Source organism: Thermobia domestica, unplaced genomic scaffold (genome assembly GCF_964235325.1).
Source record: "Thermobia domestica unplaced genomic scaffold, izTheDome1.hap1.1 HAP1_SCAFFOLD_403, whole genome shotgun sequence".
NCBI classification, from domain to species: domain Eukaryota; kingdom Metazoa; phylum Arthropoda; class Insecta; order Zygentoma; family Lepismatidae; genus Thermobia; species Thermobia domestica.
In genome coordinates, this window is record NW_027656113.1 from 48,760 (window position 1) to 70,186 (window position 21,427).

Below are 21,427 nucleotides of genomic sequence, written 5' to 3' on the forward strand. Positions count from 1 at the left end.
TTCAAGGACTACAGTATCAAAGTTGTACCAACAGTGGTTGAATGACGGGCATTCATCTGCTCATGACGGGTATTCATATATGGTATTTCAGTACAGGCATGCGTCAGCAGAACAATTGACTCACCAGTACAATAGTAGGCCAATAGGACTAATTTCAGCAACGGCCATGCGACGTACTTTGCATCTGTTGGGATATCATAGTCATAGACCAACACGTAGTCCAGACAACATAGGGGCATCGATAATTACGCCAGGCATGGGCAAAGGCAAGGTGTCATTAAACTTAAACTATGGATCAATGGAAGAAGGTTGTCTGGAGTGATGAGTCCCCCACCCCCGCTTTTTTCTTTTTTACTAAACCATGCCAGTAAGCAAAGTCATGTCTTCGGGTTGCATCATGGGAGTTCAAGAGGTCGGCGACAGTGGTGTAACTGCCTGGGAGGTGAGCTCCAGGCATTCCTTAGAGCTTAGTCATCATTCACCAAATTTTGAATATCGAATGGTATCGCAATCTATTAGCTGATCATGTGCGCTATATATCCAGGCCAAGCTCCCTGATAATAGTACCGTATTACAGAAGAATAACATGTCATTGGGTTATGATTACTACAGAATGATTGGAGGAACTTGAAAAAGAATTCTCAACACTACCGTAACCTCCGAACTCGTCAGACTGTAACCTCATTGAACATATATAGTATATACTGGAACTTACTGTGCAACGTGCTGTCCAACCTCCTCAAAATGTACAACAGTAGGAGGAACTGCTACTGCAGGCAAGGCTTGGACTGAACCCTCATGATGTTCAGCATGTTTTAAAATCTATGCTCGTTTAATCGCTGTAATTACCCAGAAGGGTGGACAAACAGGCTATTAGGTAAGTGTTCCTAATGCATTGATCGTTTAGTATATAATGCATGTAAAAATATATATGACCTATTTTATGCTCTTCTGTTCATATAGTTTTATTCTGTTGAAATACATATTTTGTTTTTTCTGCCTTTAAGAATGATACTAAATTGATTCAGGTACTTTAGTAGCCCTTAATTTGAACTGGAATTTTAGAGGACTGTAAATTCAAGAATAATCGTAAATTGATATGCATGTTCTTTGCGTGCGGAGAAGAGATTCAGTCTGGGTTGTCCAAGCAAAGCAGGCGTAATGATGGAGCCCGAGTGGTCTCCGTGCCTGAGCATCGACTTCAGTAGTTACAGAACGTATGGCTATTCAGAGAGCGGACTTGATAGCATAGTGATTAACGCACCGACATTGTAAGTTGGAGACTTGGATTGGACGCAGTCCAGTCGTGTATTTTTTCACAATTTGTATATCATAATTATTTATGCTTTGCATACTTTCCTTCGTAATTTGTAATTTGAATTGCTAATTATTTTTCTGCTTCTTTTCAGTGTGGTAAAGGAACAGATTTCAGTTACGGTCCTTGGGCAGATCGTCAGCGAGAGCATTTATTTAAATTCTTTTTTCCCAACGACTACCAATCTCTGAAAGTAAGCATTTTCGTCTTCACGTTATGATAATGCTATTATATTTATAAGGTAGTATTAACACTGTGCTGTTAAAGCATACTTGAAGAATACAAATTCTACAATAGTTAGATTGAAAACATAAGTTACTAGCTATTAGTAGTAAGAGTATCTTTCCTTAATTTTTTTTTTTTTTTTTTTTTTTTTAATCGGGAAAGTTCTTACGAAAACTCAGCATCATACAAACTATATAGAAAATTTGTAGTTTATCACGATGTGTTAAGAAATACTGTTAAGGTGAACTCCTGTGTAATATTTTGAATAGTTATGTGTATAAGAAAAGCAGTACTATTTGAAAGTATATTAGTTCACTTCTGGGTTTACCTTCGGTGTTATTGGATCAGGATAACTTGATGTTCAAACCCTGACTTTCAAACAGGGTAATAACAAAACTGTAGGCCACTTACGTTTATTGTAATTTAACAATGAAAAAAAAAAAAAAAAAAAAGCAACGAAAAAATACACAAGTTGGCAACATTGTAGCACGATTCTGATGGCTCGTACGAACTTCTGTACTTACATACTTGAAGACCATATCATATTGTAAATGACATATAAATTCCATCTTGTTATTGCAAAGTATGTGGGAGTTATGAATCTGTAAAACGTAACTAATTGATTTAAATCTCAAACAGTAACGTAATCCACGAAGTCGTCGTGGTGCACTTGGGAGCGCGTTGGATTGGCATTCGGGAGGTCGCCGCGGGTTCATGTCTCGCGGCCGACTCTCTTGACTGATGTTTTCCAGGGTTTCCCTCAGTCCTACCAGGCAATGCCGGGATAATACTAAACATACAGGTCTTGGCCGATACCATCCGAAATCCTTCCCTTTGTTATGGGTTCTGCAAATCCTGTAAATTTCACCTTGATGTCATTCATAATGAGAAAGTTGTGAGACACTGAAAACGTGCCGTGGGCAACATCGCTCAGTTTGGAAAATATTGGGCCTACGCACTGTGGTGCATATTTTATTGTAACTTTGGTTTTATTTGCATGAATGCTTTTAAACTTGGTATTTTATCTCTTGATACTACCCACTATATGTGTACAACTTTTGATGAAAATCCATGATGGTCACCGGGAAGACCTTCGAAAATTGATCGATTAGAGGTGCAATGACCCTATTATTATTATTATTATTATTATTATTATTATTATTATTATTATTATTATTATTATTATTATTATTAGTTTATGTACTGTAAAAGAAAAATATGAACGGTTAAGTATCAGATTTTATCTATTGTTTTTTGTTATCTTCTAACAGTAATGCAATACTACTTGTAAATACACAATGACTATCAAAGACAACGGCATATTAATGTAAGGAATATTTTGCAGACTAGCAATAAATAACAGATAAACAATGCAACAAAGTAACTAACTTGGGCACGTTAGCCAGCATGTCCACATTGCGTATTATGTTCGGGAGAATTGGGAGTCGTATTGAGACTCTAACAAAGCGCGTAGTGTTATCGTATTCGTTCGGCTAATTTTAATAAGGTGAGCCTGATGTATAAGGTTGTTAAAGTCATATTATTACGCCAAGAGCTGTACGATGGAAGCATTAACGTTAATAATGATGGCACTAATGAGCACTTACATTGCTCTAACGGTTAACCTCATTTTTGAGATGATTCTTAGATGAGCGTCTGTTGGATGCAGTCAGAAGACCCATACTCATTATTTAAAAAGTACACGTTATTTGTGGAGTACTAACGATTTGCGTCACTATCGGACATTAACGTAGCATAGCGACATGTAAACTCGACGTAAGTGCCTTGTCAACTTCAAGGACATTATATTTTCTTTATTCGTGTAGGGTTTATGTCACCCGGGGCAAACATGAAATTCGGCGCCTCCTAATTTATATGTACATCTGTCTGTCCATTGCCCTTTTTGGGGGCCCCTCCAACCATACACTTAGAGCACGTTCCTTCTTCCTTAGTTGCGGCCTGTATTCATATATATATATATTTGAAAAAAGTCCTGACAGTGAGTGTCTGACTGACTGCTCAACATTCAAGCCGAACATCTTAAGCTAGAAACTTGAAATTTGGAGAAGATATACAGTAGGTATCACTAGAAAAGGATTTTTAGAGATTCGACGGGGTAGTTGCAGAAGAGGAATTACTTTCTTAAAATGTCCATATTAGTGTTACCCACGAAACGAGACGAGACGAGAAAGAAGTTTTATTGTCTTGTCTCATTTTTTGTAAAAGTCTCGCCTCGATTCCCAAACGGTCCTCTCTCGTCTTAAATCGATTCTAGGCAAGCCTTTTTCGCCTCTCTTCGAAAATTTCTCATCTCGTGTATCGTAAATGTATATACAGTAGACTACCGACTATCCGGTAATGTTGCAGAAGGGCAGGCAGGATAACAAAAGTGTATTAGAGTATTAGGGTACATTAGAGTACTATGATTACTCACTTGTTGCTCCACACATACCATTAAAAACACTTTTTACATCACGTTCCGGTCTTATTAATATTACATGAACACTTAGTGCAGACAGGGTTTTGTTAATATTGTAACATACATTTAAACAATATTACACGAAAAGGGAGTCAAAAAGAATAAAAGTAGTGTACACATTTTAAAATAAATTTAACAATGTCTAATTTAATTGCAGGAAACTTGAAAACAATGTAAATCAGGAGTTCTCACTTTTGTACTGGCGTACTGCCATAAGTAGTACGGATAATCCTTAGCGGCTTGCGTACCAACGGTTGAGAAAACATAATATACGCTGTACATACATACAATTTTAAAATAATCAAAATTAACTAGGCTTAAAAGAGCCAAATATATAGTTTCTAGGTTTTAAAAATGTCTTTGATTGATGACTGTTTCTTCTTGGCGTAGTCGCGTTTTTATGAAAGCGCTACAAGTTTAGTAGATCGTTTACAAAACATTTCCCATTTTATTACGGTTTTCTCTCTTTCTGTCTCTTAACTAGGCCAGATAGTGCAGAGTCTACTGTACTTGACTTTTGGAAATAACGCAAACAGTAATCTTTGTGAAATAATTTATTAATAGGGCCAGTGGTGGCTCGTTTCTGAACCCAGCATGATATGCGCAAAATGAAGTAGCAATTTGCTTTGAAGCTATCTGAATGGACTGTAGGATATCCCCGCATCCTTTTTGCTTGGCTTGCACAAAATTAATGTAGGAATTCGGGAACTTTTATTTTGATATTTGGTCTAGGAATTAATTCGTGCGGTTGGTACGCACACATTGAAGCTGTAGTACAAACACAAAATACATAAATACCTTAAGAAAAATATTGTCCATCGCTAGCCACCACTTTCGCCCATCTGTCAGGCAATGTACGGATTCCGTGGCGAAAGAAGTCCTCATCCTTGGAAGCGATCCAGTCAGAGACCCATGTTTCGATATCTTCTGAAGAAGTAAACCGCTGTCCAATCAAATCGTTGTTCATGCAATCGAACAAGTAGTAGTCCGAAGGAGCAACGTCTGGTAAATACGGCGAGTGGGGTAAAACTTCCCATCCGACATTTTCTAAATAGGTTTTGACCGGTTTTGCGACATGTGGGCGAGCGTTATCATGTTGAATAATAAGTTTATCATTTCTGTTCTCCCATTCTGGTCGTGTTCTGGCCAGAGCTTGCTTCAAACGCATTAATTGTCGTCGATAACGTTCTCCATTCATAGTTTCACCCGGTTGCAGCAGCTCATAGTACACCACACCTTTCATATCCCACCATATGCACAGCATAACCTTTGCACAGTGAATATCTCGTTTTGGTTGTGATGGACCTGGTTCACCTGGTTTCACCCAGGCCTTTTTTCGTTTAGGGTTCTCGTAATGGATCCACTTCTCATCACCCGTAATAATTCGATGCAGAAACCCCTTTCTGCTCTGTCGTTGCAGCAATTCGCAAATGGTTTTTTGTCTTTCAACGTCTCTGTCTTTCAATTCATGTGGAACCCAATGTGACATCTTTTGAATCATTCCCATGGCTTTCAAGCGTTTGGAGACTGTTGTTTGATCAACGCCTAATGCTGCTGCAAGTTGTTCCTGCGTTTGACACGAATCCTGCTCGAGCAATGCTGTCAATTCTTCGTCTTGAAATTTTTTTGGCTGTCCAGCTCGCTCTTGGTCTGCCAAGCCGAAATCACCACTTCTAAACCGTGCAAACCACTTCTGACCATAGATGGCCATTTTTCATTGGGCTCGCTCGCGCTCGCGCTCACTTCTCTCAACTGAGCTCGCACTCACTCGCGCTCGCGCTCACCCGTCTCAGCTGGGCTCGCGCTCACTCGCGCTCGCGCTCACTTCTCCTAACTGGGCTCGCACTCACTCGGGCTCGCGCTCATCTCTCTGGACTGGGCTCGCGCTCACTCGCGCTCGCGCTCACTTCTCCTAACTGGGCTCGCGCTCACTTGCGCTCGCGATCACTTCTCCCAACTGGGCTCGCGCTCACTCGGGCTCGCGATCACTTCTCCCAACTGGGCTCGCGCTCATTCGCACTCGCGCTCATTTCTCTTAATTGGGCTCGCGCTCACTCGCGCTCGCGATCACTTCCCTCAACTGGGCTCGCGCTCACTCGGGCTCGCACTTACTTCTCTCGATTGGGTTCGCGCTCACTGGGGCTCGCGCTCACTAATCTCAAGTGGGCTCGCGCTCAATTATTGAGCCCGAGCCCGGTTGAGCGTGAGTGCCGAGCTCACGAGCGTCGGGCTCGCGAGTTTGGACACCTATGATACAGACACGGACAATGACACGGAGAACCAGTCGTATTAACAAATGCTGAAACAAATCTTCAATTATGCGCTTATTCACCTAAAAATCACCTTCACTAACATGTCTGCTCACTAGGAGCGAATCCCCAGCGTGTACGTTAACATATACTTACGAGAGAATACCTATAACGACGAATGATGTACTCAGATTTTGAGTACAGTTTCAAAAGTTCATTTCCGTAAGCTGTAAAGGCAGTAATTGCTATGCTATCACAAATTGCTATCACAAATTAATTGCAACTTTTGAGTTGCATACACACAAACTACTAGGGAATGAAGAGCATGTACTAACAAAGAATACACTGGAAAATGAAATAACATGTTATAACAAAAATTAAAATAAGATGATAATCGATACAAATGTAGAGGATGAATATGGCATGTCCGAACTTCGCCAAGTATGGTGGAAGAAGCTATTTGTTTACTTCTTCTTGACCAACCGCTAAGAACATTTATAAATCCATATGTGGCTTTGTTATACGCAATTAGTACATTCAAATTCACGAACGATGACGAACTGAAGGGTACGAAGGTACAGTTGCAAGTAACAACCATAGTCATAATAATATAGTTCAACTAAACAACGTTGAAAATAGTGGACAATCAGGTTTAAGTAGAAATGACCAAAACTGAATAGTTTTGCATCGATCATTCCGAAGAAATTTGGAGTTATACTGAGCATAGTTTGGGGGAGAAGCGAGCATCCCCGGTGGATATACTTCAGCTGACTTCTTTGGGGGGGAAGAAAATGTGATTGAGGGGGAAATTCCCCTCATCTCTCCCGGTAATTTGCACCCTACATATATATATATATATATATATATATATATATAGATAGATAGATAGATAGATAGATAGATAGATAGATAATTGGCTTGGGGCAATATAGTGCTAAGCCGCATTTGTAAAAACAAAATCTACCCGTTGCTGTTGACAAATTTGCAAAAATTGAGATTAGATGGCAGTAAATATCGTAAATGGTGTTCTTGCCTTCATTAATTTGTATTGTAGTGCAGCGATAAATTTCGTTGCACAATACGTATAAATGTGGCTTAAAGTTATAATACTCCAAGCCCTTCATATATATATATATATATATGCAAGTTAGTTGGAAACCTGGGGCCCGTAAAATAGTGTTTCTAATCGAGTCCCACGTCTTGTAATTCCATTAGGTTATCTTTTCTCTCTCACTTGAAGAAAGAAAACTAATTTTTTAACGGTGACTTCCCTCCGGAGCAGCCTCTACTTTTAATTATGTGTTTGCTGTTTGAAGGCATATTGTCCTGTTACAATACAGTAAATATGAACATTTCTTAATTTAAGTCAAATTTAAGAGTATTAAAACTCAATTTTTGAAATTGTGCGTTGATTATAGCCTGTAATTTGTTAAAACAAAACACCTATCAAAGAAAATTACAAGTTAATGAAAGGTCAAGCAAGATGTTTGTGAATATGAAACTTACATCATAATATCACTTTGAGTCAAGAAGTTATATATGATAAGCATAATGATAATGATAATGATAAGCATAATGTGGTTCTAGTTTTCGATTCATCTTTACATTTCTTTAAGTATATAAATGCCAGTTTTTAAATCGCATAACATAACGGAAAAAATAGTAGCTACATTATATAAAATGAGGTAATTTTACGAACTGCGTTAAAACAGGAAATACAATTATGTTAAAATATTGAGGTAGTTTGGAATCTCTTGCCTGTCAGATGTCAATTAACAGATTAATAATTTCCTTCTATAACAAGCAAGACTTTATTTTACATGAATTAAAGACCAAAATATAAATTCAGATTACGCTCTTTCGCAGGAGACCAATCCGACAAGCTTGGAGCCTTATATAAATGACAGCGTTTTGGTACTAATGAAAAATACAACTTACGGTATAAATGTTAATTTTCGACCCATGTTGTGTAGATGCTGGTCGATTACTCGACGAGATGCTGGTTGGTTGCTCAGATGATCCTTGGTCCTCTCCCTTACCTTTTTATATTGTATAAATTTCCTCAGTCAGACCCTGAGGTTCTCCATAACAGCCTTGTTTGTTCACTTAATTACTTTTTACGCTACGTGACTGCCGGAGAACCTCATTAGTCCACGATAAGTGTGACTGTTTATCCAAAATTCTTTTGTAACCTCATTTAAGTACACATACAATTTTTACATATAATTACTAGAAAACAGTGCTAGTTATTTCACTAAACTTTTTTGATATATTCCTTTTTGCAATATGTTGAGCTAACTTTTTTTTTTCTCAACTCATGTCATAGTTCCATTACAGTCCCCCACTGATGAGGAACTGTTCCTGAACATCACCGTAGTGTGTGTCACTCCTTTTTTTTCCTCAACTCATATCATAGTTTCATTACACAACTGTGAGTTGAAAAAAAAAAACAGAATATTGCTTCAGTTTTTTAAAAAATAAATATTAAAATTACATAGTGCAGTAATTAAATTTCGCGTAAAATACATTTAAAGATCTCAAGAAGAATTCAGTAAAATTAACTTGCTAAAACTGTCGTTTTTTTTGTTTTTTTTAAAGAATAAATAAAATGTTTCGTAATATAAATTAATAAGCTAAGAAAAAATTATGTTACATGTATTTAACACTATTAAGAACTACTCTTGTTTGTTGAGATTTAAAGAACCTACAATTAAAATAATACATATTTCGCTCGACTTTTCTATGAACGTAAGCTTCACATTAGTTGCTATATATAAATTTCTTACCTTGTAGGGTCAAGAAGTTTCCTTACTCTATGATCTATTAGAAAAAGAAAATGGCCATGGAATTTGCAAAACAAAAACAAATGCCAGCCTCAAACACCACTGATAATAAGTATGAAAAAATGGGATTTCCATTCCCAAAGATGTTTCGACAATGAGATCACAGGTCAGATGTCAAACATTCGTCGAGTGGATAAATATAATACACTTCAGATAGTACAGAATGCACTTTTCCTTCATTTTCGTTTGCATAGCGGTTAAAATCTTGCAGGTCGTTATAATCTGGACTTGGAATACATTTCTTATATTTTATTCCTGAAGCAAACACCTGTTTAATGTCGGTCTGCAACATAAGCTCAGCTATACACTACCGTATGTTTACGCGCGTAAACTAACGATGTGAGTTTATGCGCGTCATGCAGTTCATGCATTGTGCATGAATTTACGCATATAAGCTGAGGAAAGCAGTTGCAGAATGGATCGATCGAAAGCAAAGTTTTAAGGGTGGGTACTACCAATGTTATATTGTTGAGAAAAAGAATAAAGAAAAGACGCTAAAGAAATAGGTATGTTTGGACAAGGAATAGGATTTTAATATTAGACAAGGAAGGATAATCCAACTTTCACAGATTATATCCAATTTTTATTTAGATTGTGATGGCTCAGTAGTAGAAGGTTCATCTCTGGTGCGTGAGGTATCTGGTTCGATCGCAGCTCGTATCAAATGGGCAGCGGTGTAGCCAGCAGGTTTGTGTAGGGGGGTCCGTCGTTTTTGAGGGGGGGCAGCTACAATGTACAAAGCCAAAAAATGTGTTGCTGCTAGGGTTTTTGAGGCCTGAAAGAAAGGAAAATTTTGGTTTCCTTCTGGAAAACTAAAAACACTATTTTAGCTTCTTCTTCTTCTTCTTCTTCTTCTTCTTCTTATTATTATTATTATTATTATTATTATTATTATTATTATTATCATCCATAAATTATATTCAAGATAGTTTTTATTATGCTTAATCAAGAACTACTGTCCGGGACCAAACGCTATACTTTTGTGCATAACTATAAAGGTAACCAAGAAAGTTCTGTCCCTTTTCGTGGATGTCTGTGTTCAATTGGACCTCACACCGTGTGTTGAATGCGAGTGGAGATAAGGCGAAGGTCAATTGTTGGTGTGTATATCCAACCATACTACCTGGTTGTGGCAATTCAAATACACCGTAAAGACAGAGGGAATGGCTTGGGTACAAAACCTCGCGGCCCAAAACCTCGCGGGACAAAATCTCGCCGGGCCAAAACCCCGCCTGGACAAAACCTCGCCGCCCAAAACCTCGCCTGGCCAAAACCTCGCCACTCAAAACCTCGCGGGCCAAAATCTCGCCGGGCCAAAACCTCGCCTTGCCATAACCTCGCGTCCCAAAATATCGCCATACCCAAAATCTCGCCTAACCAAAACCTGGTTGTAATGATCGCGCGACACAGAATCTCGCCTGGTCTAAATTAAGCGAGACGTAGTGTCGCCTGGGAAGAAATGTTGTCAGGATAAAACCTCTTCACGACGATTTCTTCAATGTAGAATGTTCTATCGCCAGATTTACAAAACTTATTAGGTTTTGAAACTTGACATTTTGTATAAATCTTCTTGCTCCACAAGGGCACTAGCTCCAGATAAGACAATATTTTGCGAAATGCATGCCCTGAGGAGGAATGGAATGGAATGCCTTGAATGAATTTTGCCGTTCTCCAGATCTAAAAAAACTACTAAGCATAGAACCTTTACGTTTTGGTACAAATCTTCTCCTTGTACCATAAGAAGGTATGTTGCAAAATGCTCCTCGTAAGGGAGTGTTGAAGTTTGGATAATTCTCGAACGTTGGCTTGATCTCAGGACCCACGAGGTTTTGGCGGCGAGGTTTTGTCCACGCGATGTTTTGGGTGGCCCCGTGTCATTTTCCTGTTTCACTTTTTATTATGTTTATTTATCTCCAACCGTTTTCTGTTGGACTTCGCTTATCAAAATATTTCTAAAACTGGTTTACTGGTCCCAAAATCTAAAATTCAGAGTGGGGGTGGGGCGACTGCCCTCCTGCCCCACTGGCACCTCTGTCTAGCGGCTGCAATATGAAGCTATTCCACGCCCTTTCATATGGTTTTAGTTACATTTACTTCGGACTCTTGACTGCGAAGACATTAGGTTTTTAAATAAAATTAATTTGCTGAGCAAAATTGAACTTTATTGAAAATGAACTTGGATTCATTGTCCTCTGAACGTCCCAAATATTACTTTACTTCAATAAATTATTGACTTAAAAAACAACCAATTACATAGGCTTGCAGAAAATATTCTAAAGTTAGCACAACATGAAGTGTCCTTCAAACATTACTTTTGAAGCAATGGTTTTAAATGCAGGTACTATCAATGTTGTGTTGTTGAGAAAAAGAATAAAGAAATAGACATATTTGGACAAAGAAGTGACTAATATTTAACAAGGCAAGAAAGAATAATCCATCTCTCACTGATTATATCAAAACTTTATTTAGATCGCGGTGAGTCAGTAGTAGAGGGATCATCTCTTGCGAGTGGAGTCTCTGGTTCGATCCCAGCTTGTGCAAAATGGGTTTTGTGGTTGACAAACACCGCGTGCGTGAGTTTTCTCGGATTGTCCCGTTTCCTCCTATTATTTTTACATTCCTCCTCTTTAGTGATGAGCGCAAGAGTCTTTGTCTTGCAGTTTTTACAAGAGTCTTCACCAAGACCAAAACCAGGAATTCCGATGCAAGACCAAGACCAAGATCAAGTGTGCCAGTGCAAGACCAAGACCAAGACTCGGTGTGCAAGACCAAAACCACCTGGGTCTTGGTCTTAGTCTTGAATTTGCTCATCACTACACCTCTTCGTTCATGTCATCGTCGCCCTCTTCTGTACCCTACACAGTAGCCTATAAGCGTGGAACGTAAAATTCGAAGATTTAATTTTCTTTTATTTAGAACATACAATGTAACAAGACTAATTAACATATGTAATTTTTATACTTGCGAAAGTCTTCTATTCTGTACTTTCCTCCTGGAGATGTATTTTGGCGAATAATCTTCGCAAGAAATACTCAAAGTTTACATAGAAAAAATAAAACTGGGAGTAGGCGGCTTCAGCCTTGAATCAGGGGTTACTTTCCACCGGTCCAAAATATAGCTTAGAGAGGAAATTATTACTACTGGCACCTCCTACTTTCTAATTTTAGGTAAATATCCTATAAAGGTAGATGCTGGAATTAATTTCTTGTCGGAAAATAAATTGCGAACAATGGCGGATCCGCTTCATTCGCTTCACTCAGTAAGGCTTAGCTTTTTCTTTCTTTCTTTTCTTTTTTTTTCTTTCTTTGTTTTTTTTTTTTTTTTTTTGTTTTGTTTTTAATCTCTGGACGTTTTGGGGGGCTTGAAGCTTACACACATAGGACTTACTAACATTATTTTTTAAAAAAAAGAAATCCTGAAATTTGGCTAGGCTTCAGCCTGAAATCCCCAAACCCCGTAAACCTTCCAATGATTACAGTTGGATGATATTCTTGGGCACAAAGAGCTACCAAGGGAAATCAGTTCACGGGGATTTTTTTTTCGTTCCTGAGTTGACATTTTTGTTGGATATATGCTAAAAAATCAGAATGTGGTTCCTGTGCCGGTCCAGAAAATACACAATTTTCTTTACAAATATCGATAAATCATACTAAGTACTGATACCAGTACCATGATTCTAATATCAATATTTGTAGATTTCATACAGTTTTGTGTAGGAAGTGAAATGTATAAATACTGAAGGGAAAACATTGCACAGAAACATTATGTTCCTATGTTCAACATATTTTTTGTATGTGGTGCAAAGTATCCTGACCTATGATGTTACTTTGCACCAAAGTTTATATTATAGTAATCACGGTCATCGTGAATGTTTACAAATGCACTTGCACGAATGTTTTCCTTATATATCTAGCTATTATATGTTTAAAATATAATGTTCTAAATCATTACGTTTATAAGTTACATGCGATTTTCTTTAAAATTCATTACATCTGCTGCAAAGTAACCCCGTCTTACGGTACTGGATGATCTTTGTCTTAAACAATATCACCTACTCACGAAGCTGTATACATTTCTTGGAAAAGCAATCAGAACGAACATAATGTTTCTGTGCATTCACTTTACGGTACCCAAAGAAAACCTTTTATCTGCAGCTATAACGCCTACAGGTAATCTATTATTGAAATCTAGGCCCTGATCTAGGACGGGCTCCTGGGAGGGAGGGGCAGTGAAAGATTTCTGCGATGGTCTGCCAGTGGGGAGCGGCGAATGACCCTTCGTCCCGTGCTGCAGAGATTTCTTTGAATTTAGTGCAGGTGTCTTCTGTGGTGCGTATTGTATTAAAATTTTAAAAAGTGGATCAAAGAATTTTCCACATAAGAAATATATACCATATAGGCCTATTACAAAGAGTATTATTGCTGGAATTTTAAACGAAATTTACTAAACTAATTTCGTGCAAATTACTAACTCAATCCTTTATATAAATTTTATATCTCTCTTTATTGTTAATAATTATAAGAAACAATATGTTGAAAGTTACTGTTGAAAATAACACTTTTTGAACCTCGTCACCGTTATCACTCTTACAATTTTCTCTACGAGACGAGAATTTTTTCGAGTCTGGTGAGCAACACTAGTTCATCCAAGTCTTAGATTTCAAACATAATTTCAGTGCTAAATGATCCGTATATAAAACCTATAAATTATAAAAGTAATTATACGATCACAATGAATAGCATATAGGAACGCCTAAGATATTCAAATCATTACACAATATACTCCAATAAAAAATATGGTTTAAATATTGTTAAATTACATCCTTCTTAGACTTCTCTCCTGAAGCAGAAGGATTCTGAGAACTATTAGATAAGGGAATACATTTTGTACTTAAATTTACAAAACGAGACGAGAAGTGAATCCTCGAGAATCCAGACAAGAAAGAAGTTTTCGAGAATTTATACAAGACGAGACAAGACTTAGGGTTCAGGAGAAGTGGTGTAATCACCAGTGGGAACTGGCAAGTCATCTAATTTAGATTCCAAATTAATATAGAGGTTTCCCTTTCATAAACCTCGTTAAACTTAATCAGTCAACTAAGCTTTATTAAGCTGAACGAATGTAACTTATGCGTCCACATGTAAACGTTTATTTACAGATATTTCTCTCGAAGATGGTTTGAATTATGTTGTCCAAATTTAGCGCTATCATAATGATCGTGTATCTGGTTTCAAAATTAACTAGATAAAAGGCCCATTTAAGGGCTGTATGTCAACTTGACATCGAACAACTTGCACCAAATTTACTTAAAGCTGGCCATTTTTCACTTCCATTCTTGGCAATTTGCCGAACAGGTAATTTTGTCACCGAAAATTTTGTCACAGTAATTTCGTCAGTGGTAATTTTTTCACCAAAATATTAGCATATAGGTAATTTCGTCACCGGAAAATTTTACACAGTAATTTTGTCATCGGTAAATTTATCACCACAGCATTAGCATATAAGAAACTTTGTCACGAAATTTTTTCCCCTTTGTTGAACTAGGTATAAACAAAGTAAACGACCAAAACAGCTTATTTATCTTAATCAAACTTGGAAAATAATTTAGTTGGTGTTATATTGTAATTTTGAATTTATTCCTACATGCATATTAATATATGTATCTGTATACGAAAAACAACGTATCAGTCTCGGTCTTGTTTCGATCAATATTTGCAGCTCCTTCCTGACAAAGCGGTTAGCGTACGTACCTTTGGCGTGGTAGACCCGGGTTCGTTTCCTTGCAGGTTATGTGCTTCGGATCCCACGTTAAGCTATAGTTCGCATCTGATGTGGCCCCGCTGATATAGTCGCAAGAGCCTGAGCAACAGGAAATTTGTTTGAGATATCCTCGGTACCGAAAACCAACATTAAACCCCAATAAATAAAGTCCAACACTTTGCATTACATTATACTTGAATAGCCAGAGCACATGTCTTTGAAGCATGGGGTTCCAGGTTTGAATCTTGGTGGGAGACCATTAAAAAGTTTCAACTCATAACGGTAGCTTACATTCCATCTTAAACCGTAGGTCGACATCTCGTACAGCTTTGATGTTGAAAGGGACGCTAGATTCCAAGCCAACCAACTATGCAATTTATATTTTGATATTTTAACAAATACTCTGGTTTAATCTGATAGTTTTCCTTTTCCCATGATCTTGCCTTATACTGAAATTCTAATCTCTACCAATCGCTGCTCTGTTGAGTGAGCTGTCGGCTCGACTCGATAGTGAATGAGCTGTAAGCCGACCCGCTCGAGCCGTTCAGAACCCTAAACCCGAGCAGTTTTGAACTTGTTTGGCCGGCGCTCTCTAACTTGTAACGATTTTTGGTTCGAGCCCAAATACTTGCTCCTCCAGAAATCAGACCCAGAACCACGTGAATAATGCCTTCCCTCCTAGACTTCACGACTACCGAAGTCAACAGTCAACTCGCTTTTAGTATTTAGATACAAATCGCCTATCTTTCATGTATATACACGGTGTTGTAATAATAATAATAATAATAATAATATTATTATTAATAATAATAATAATAATAATAATAATAATAATAATTTGTAGTAGCAGTAAGTATCATTAATAATAATTATATTGTCAATGTAGGATATCTGAAGAAAGTATTTGAAACTACACACAACATTGGGCTCGATTTGGCTCGACTCGACTCAAATTCGAGTCGAGTTTAGAGCCGAGTTGGAGGAAATTTTTCGATCCGAGTTTTCGAGTCGAGCTCAAATATGTCTGTTTCGAGCCGAGTTGAGTTTCAATGAAAACTCGCTCGAACTCGCTCGTGCCCATTCTTAACTGTCTCTCGTTCACGGTTTTGTTTAGGACTCTCAAGTAAGGCTCGATCGATATGTTGTATCTCGGTCTAGTTTCGATTTACTAAAGTCTGTCTCGTCTCGAAATTTAAAGAGGAGAAACATGATACTTAGAGTAATCTCGGTCTCGGCATCACCATTAGAATATGTTACGTATGTTCAAGTTTAATTCTAGAACGCTTGGAGCAATTTCAACGAAGTTTGATACACATATGGCATACAATCACAATAATATTGTAGGGCAAGATATCTCCGGTCTCCCTAGCGGTGGATAGAAGGGTGACGTATAAATAATCGAGAACGACCTACATTCATGTCGAATACACATTTTTAAAGAGTCGCTATACTTTGTTGAGAGTCCAGATGACATTTAAGCTCAAGTTTAGTCTAATAGAACAATAGATCTCCGTAGAACCTTATGCTGTTAGAAATGAATAGAACTATTGAACCTACTAGAAATTTTGAAAACAAATAAATTGCACGTCAAATATACATTTCAAATATTTTGAATAAACTTTTATTCTTCCGTGTATACAGTTCAAAGACTAAACCATATTCGATTACCGATTAAAGAAAGAAAAAAAAACGAAAAAAAATCATAATTTAACGTCAAACCATTAAGGTCTTTCGGCTGAAGGAGGTGAATGATTAATGAAAGTGAATGATGATGAAAAATTAAACTTTGTGCTCTCCTACTCTGAATCAAACCTGGAACCACGTACAACAAAGGAAATACGCGCTAGTCACTACACTAGCAGAGAAAATTGCTTATTGCACTCTTTCGAGTACAAAGGCTATATGACACGGTGACCTTCAATTTAAGGTAGAACCATAAGCACCGCAATACGATCAAATTTCAAGGCTCTCCTCATCAGGACTCCAACCCAGGACACGGTGTAAGGAAGGCGCAAGTGCATGATTGTAAATATTTTGCCGTAATTTAAATGTGTTTTACGAAGTATTCATATAGCTTTTGGCCAAGAAGAAGAAAAGAAAAGTTGTAAGCTGTTGTAGTTTTATTCATTGCTTATAGCATTGTTTCAAATTCTTTAGAAATAAATAAATAATAATAAAAATAAAAAACTTCCACTGAAATCTAGTTTCATACTATCCTTCGATATGGACAACAAACCCATGTGCAAAAATCCTGCTGCTCTGTAACAATAGATAGCAATTTCCAAGAATTGCCTCACTTCCCTCTATGCTCTGTACCTTCAACCATAAAATACAAGCATCATATGATCTCTGCATCTTTCTGAATGATGGGAGAATTTTGAAAACGCTACGTCTCATTCAGAGCTTACGAAGCAGAGATGGGTATTTTTGCTAACTCTCACTCACACTCACCTACCAAAATCTTCCTTTTCAATGCTGCACATGGAATGCGTTTCTTATGTTCTTGTCTCTGAAGCAAATGAATCCACGTAAGCGCGAAGCGAGTGCGGGCTCGCGATCACACTCACTTCTCTCAACTGTGATCGCGCTCACTTGGGCTCGCGATCACACTCACTTCTCTCAACTGTGATCGCGCTCACTTGGGCTCGCGCTCAGTAATCTTAACTGCACTCGCGCTCGGTCGCACTCGCGCTCACTAATCGTAACTGGGCTCGCGCTCACTCGCGCTCGCGCTCAGTTTTCCCAACAGAGCTCGCGCTCACTTGGGCTCGCGCTCACTTTTTTCAACTGGGCTCGCGCTCACTCGGGCTCACGCTCACTAATATCAAGTGGGCTCGCGCTCACTCGGGCTCGCGCTCACTTTTTCCAACTGGGCTCGCGCTCACTAATCTCAAGTGGGCTCGCGCTCACTCGGGCTCGCACTCACTTCTTTCAACTGGGCTCGCGCTCACTTGGGCTCGCGCTCACTTTTTTCAACTTGGCTCGCGCTCACTCGGGCTCACGCTCACTAATCTCAAGTGGGCTCGCGCTCACTCGGGCTCGCGCTCACTTCTTTCAACTGGGCTCGCGCTCACTTGGGCTCGCGCTCACTTCTTTCAACTGGGCTCGCGCTCACTCGGGCTCGCACTCACTTTTTTCAACTGGGCTCGCGCTCGCTTGGGCTCGCGCTCAATTATTGAGCGCGAGCCCGGTTGAGTGCGAGTGCCGAGCTCACGAGCGCCGGGCTCGCGAGTTTGGACACCTATGCTTCTGACACGTTCGCTCAGCTAGAGCATGGTCACCATACACTTCCACCAAAATACGATGACTTTCAGTCGCACTTTTCTGCATGTTAAAGTAATGCAGCAGGACACCCCGCAAAAACACTTTATCAGGCACAAATTGCGCCATGTTCACTTAACTACAAACTGGTGTTGTTGACGCTTTAATCCACTGCCCTATACTACGAACGATACGCGATGACAGGGGTTTGCAACACATGTGTGGATACACGGAACTGTGGGACGCTCCGTTCGTTGCGCCATCTCTTGTCCACCCGCACGAATTAATTCCTAGACCAAATACATACCAGTGATAATAACCCCCCGTGGCGTAGTCGCTCATACTTTCGTCTTTGGTGCGAGCGGTCCCGGGTTCGATTCCCGGTGGGGACACTCGGTCGAAAAAGTATAACAGCTTTTTTAGGCATCCCATCTTGAGTGGGTTTTTTTTTTAGTTTCTCCTCATTCACGCTAGGCAAATGCCGGAATGGTACCTAACACACAGGTCCTAGGCCGCTTCCTTCCTTCCCTTTCCTCGGATAGTGTGCTTGCCGAGGGATGTCACCCTCATACGTGACGGGCTAAATGGCCATTAATGCCGACAGCTCAGAAATCTAATCCCTAATCCCTAATAAAAAAATGCTGGTTGTATCCCTTGCTAATATCGTGTGAAAGCTTATGTTTAGCAGATTGTAGAAATATATATCATAGGAAATATATCTGTGTATTCGTCTATTTTCATGTCTATTTTCATGTCTGAGACAATAGGAAGCCAAAATATTATACATTTTCCAAAATCTAATGCAGCGTAACTATTTAAATTCGGTCGCAGAGGACCCAAAACAAATTGAAACATTAATGAAAGTGAGATGTAAATTATGGTAATGTAAGCGAACATACAGTAGAAGGTTGTTGTGGTTACTTACTCTTGGAGGATAAGAAAGATCACTAACGTCGTTTGGTTGTTGGACACTACGAATTGAAGCTGATCCCCGAAGCAGTTCTGCGGAATACAACAATACGAGAAGTTGCAAAGAAACTATGGTTGATCATTCGATTGTAGTATGGCATTTTGAGAAACTAGAAAAGAAGCTGAATGAATTGACCAAGAACCTAAGAAACCGATGATTTACGTGTTTTACATTGCTGCTACTTATGAGCGACTAAAGCAATACATTTTTCAAACATATTCACACAGTCGAGGAAAACTAAATATTGTACGGTGAGCGACATCTCCTATCCATGATTGAAGTTAATATGACTAGTCAACCTTCACCTCGGTGTTGTCAAAATTCAGCATATATCAATAGATATAATAAGTCACAGCTAGGCTTAAACAATGCATACGCATCAAACCTACACTTGACTCACAACAGGTCAAGTAGTCAAACCTATACTACTTAACTCGTGTTTTTATATCATCATCACCTCTTTCGCCGCTCCCTGTTCCTCCTGCCACCATATGTACTAGCACGTTCTTCATGACACAGTTACTTTCAAGGCAATGTTCCAGCCAGTTTCTCTTTCTCGTTTCTATTACATCTAAAATTGTTCTTTTCTTTCATTCTATTTCTAACACTTTCTCATTTGTTTTCCGTTTGGCCCAGCTAATTCTCTACATTCTTTAACAAGCACACATTTTCTAAAGCGGAAAATGCTCCCTAAATAACTAAGCTCACTATTTTCAACAGATGCACAAATTGGGTACCATTCTATCTATATGAATATTATATATGTCGATTACAGCTAACTGCTTCTCACTATCTATTACCATATTTACTGTCCAGTGATTAACGTTAAAACCGGAAATTGTTGATTTGTACCGCTTCCGGTTTGAATATTATATTCATCAGGGAACTCGATTCTTAACTATTGATCCCATGAGTGATGATGGAAGAAATACAAGAAAGGGAACCAAGAGAACCACGGGAAAATTTGCAAACACAATATTAGCCATCGAAAACCCACATGACCTGGGTTTGAATACCATAGATGAAAACTCTACCACTGAGTCATCAATCCACGTATTAGTTCTATTAATTACTATATTAATATAAATTAATGAATGCGTGCTTGTGTTAATTACTGAACAATTACATTGTATACTTCGTAAAGTCCAAAATTATAAATTTGTATTTACTATACGAAGGTATGTTGACAATAAGCAAATTTTATCAGAATGGTTGTTGGTTTGAAGGTTTCTTTTCCTTCATTGCCTTTCACCTGGTTAAAAAGTAGTTTGCAGTGCTTTGGAGAACCTGCAATTGGAAAAACGATGTTTTAGACATACTGGCTACTTTTTTGCATGAAAATAACACCTTTCTCATAAAGCAGTAAATAACTGCAGTAGCAATTCTCTACCTAAGTGATAAGACATCTCCAGCCCCAAGAAACTAATATAAGTTACAGTGTATATATATATATATATGAAGACCTGAAATAAATTAAGATCTAAGTGCCATTTGAACAGTTAGTTTTGAGATAATGATGCTTTTCCTCGAGAATTTGTGCGTACACATACACGTTACGCATTCTATAGGCAATGATCTGGACTACTACGTACAGGTTTAGCGTTTAGATACGAATACCCTTAAACTGGCTTGGCCCATAGACCATAATTGCGGTTATAATTCGAAACTTCAGAAAATGACACTTACAGATCGAAATTTACTTCAGATCTTTATATATATTCCGGTCTTTATTTATATTCGGAAAAGTTCCGGATTTTTTCCGAATTCCGGAATTTTTCCCAAATCCGGAGAGTGAAATTTTCGATTCCGGAAAATAAACTCCCAATTCCGGGTTCCGGAAAGTTTTGGCCATTCCTATTAATTTCCCTTTTCATGTCGTCTGAAACCTTGTTTTGGGCCTTAGTTTCGCCTGTACCTTTTTGTTTCCTAATTTTACTAGAGGTGTGATTTATACATGGGTTAAAATCACAGGGAACATATTTTCTAACGAATATAAACAGTTAGCTATATTAGCGCTTGTTGCTGAATCTGAAAATAAATTTGAAAAGTTGCTATACAACTTGAGGAAAAGCTGTAAAGAATATGATATAACAACAAACGCTAGAAAGACAAAAGCAATCATAATTGGAACAAAGCGGTCGGCATAAAATATAGGAGGAGGAGAGGGAGAAAATGGGACAAGTGACTAGGTTTTGATACCTGGGTAGTATTAGTGATGATAAAGGCAACGTGAACGTGAAAGTGCGAACGTGAAATAAAGGCAAGTGAAATAAAGGAATAATGGCGGAAAAAGCATTTAGGTTAAAAAAAAAAAATGTATATCGT

At 38.4% G+C, this 21,427-nt stretch overlaps 1 protein-coding gene across 1 annotated transcript in view; it reads left to right on the forward strand.

The window, feature by feature from the left end:
* Positions 1-21,427, forward strand: part of LOC145676830 (bridge-like lipid transfer protein family member 1) — a gene marked incomplete at its 3' end in the record, with an annotated part of 144,951 nt that overhangs the window by 40,975 nt on the left and 82,549 nt on the right. The window contains exon 8 of the mRNA XM_081747616.1: positions 1,410-1,508. Within this exon, the coding sequence (XP_081603742.1) occupies positions 1,410-1,508 (99 nt within the window). The remainder of the gene's footprint in view (positions 1-1,409; positions 1,509-21,427) is intronic.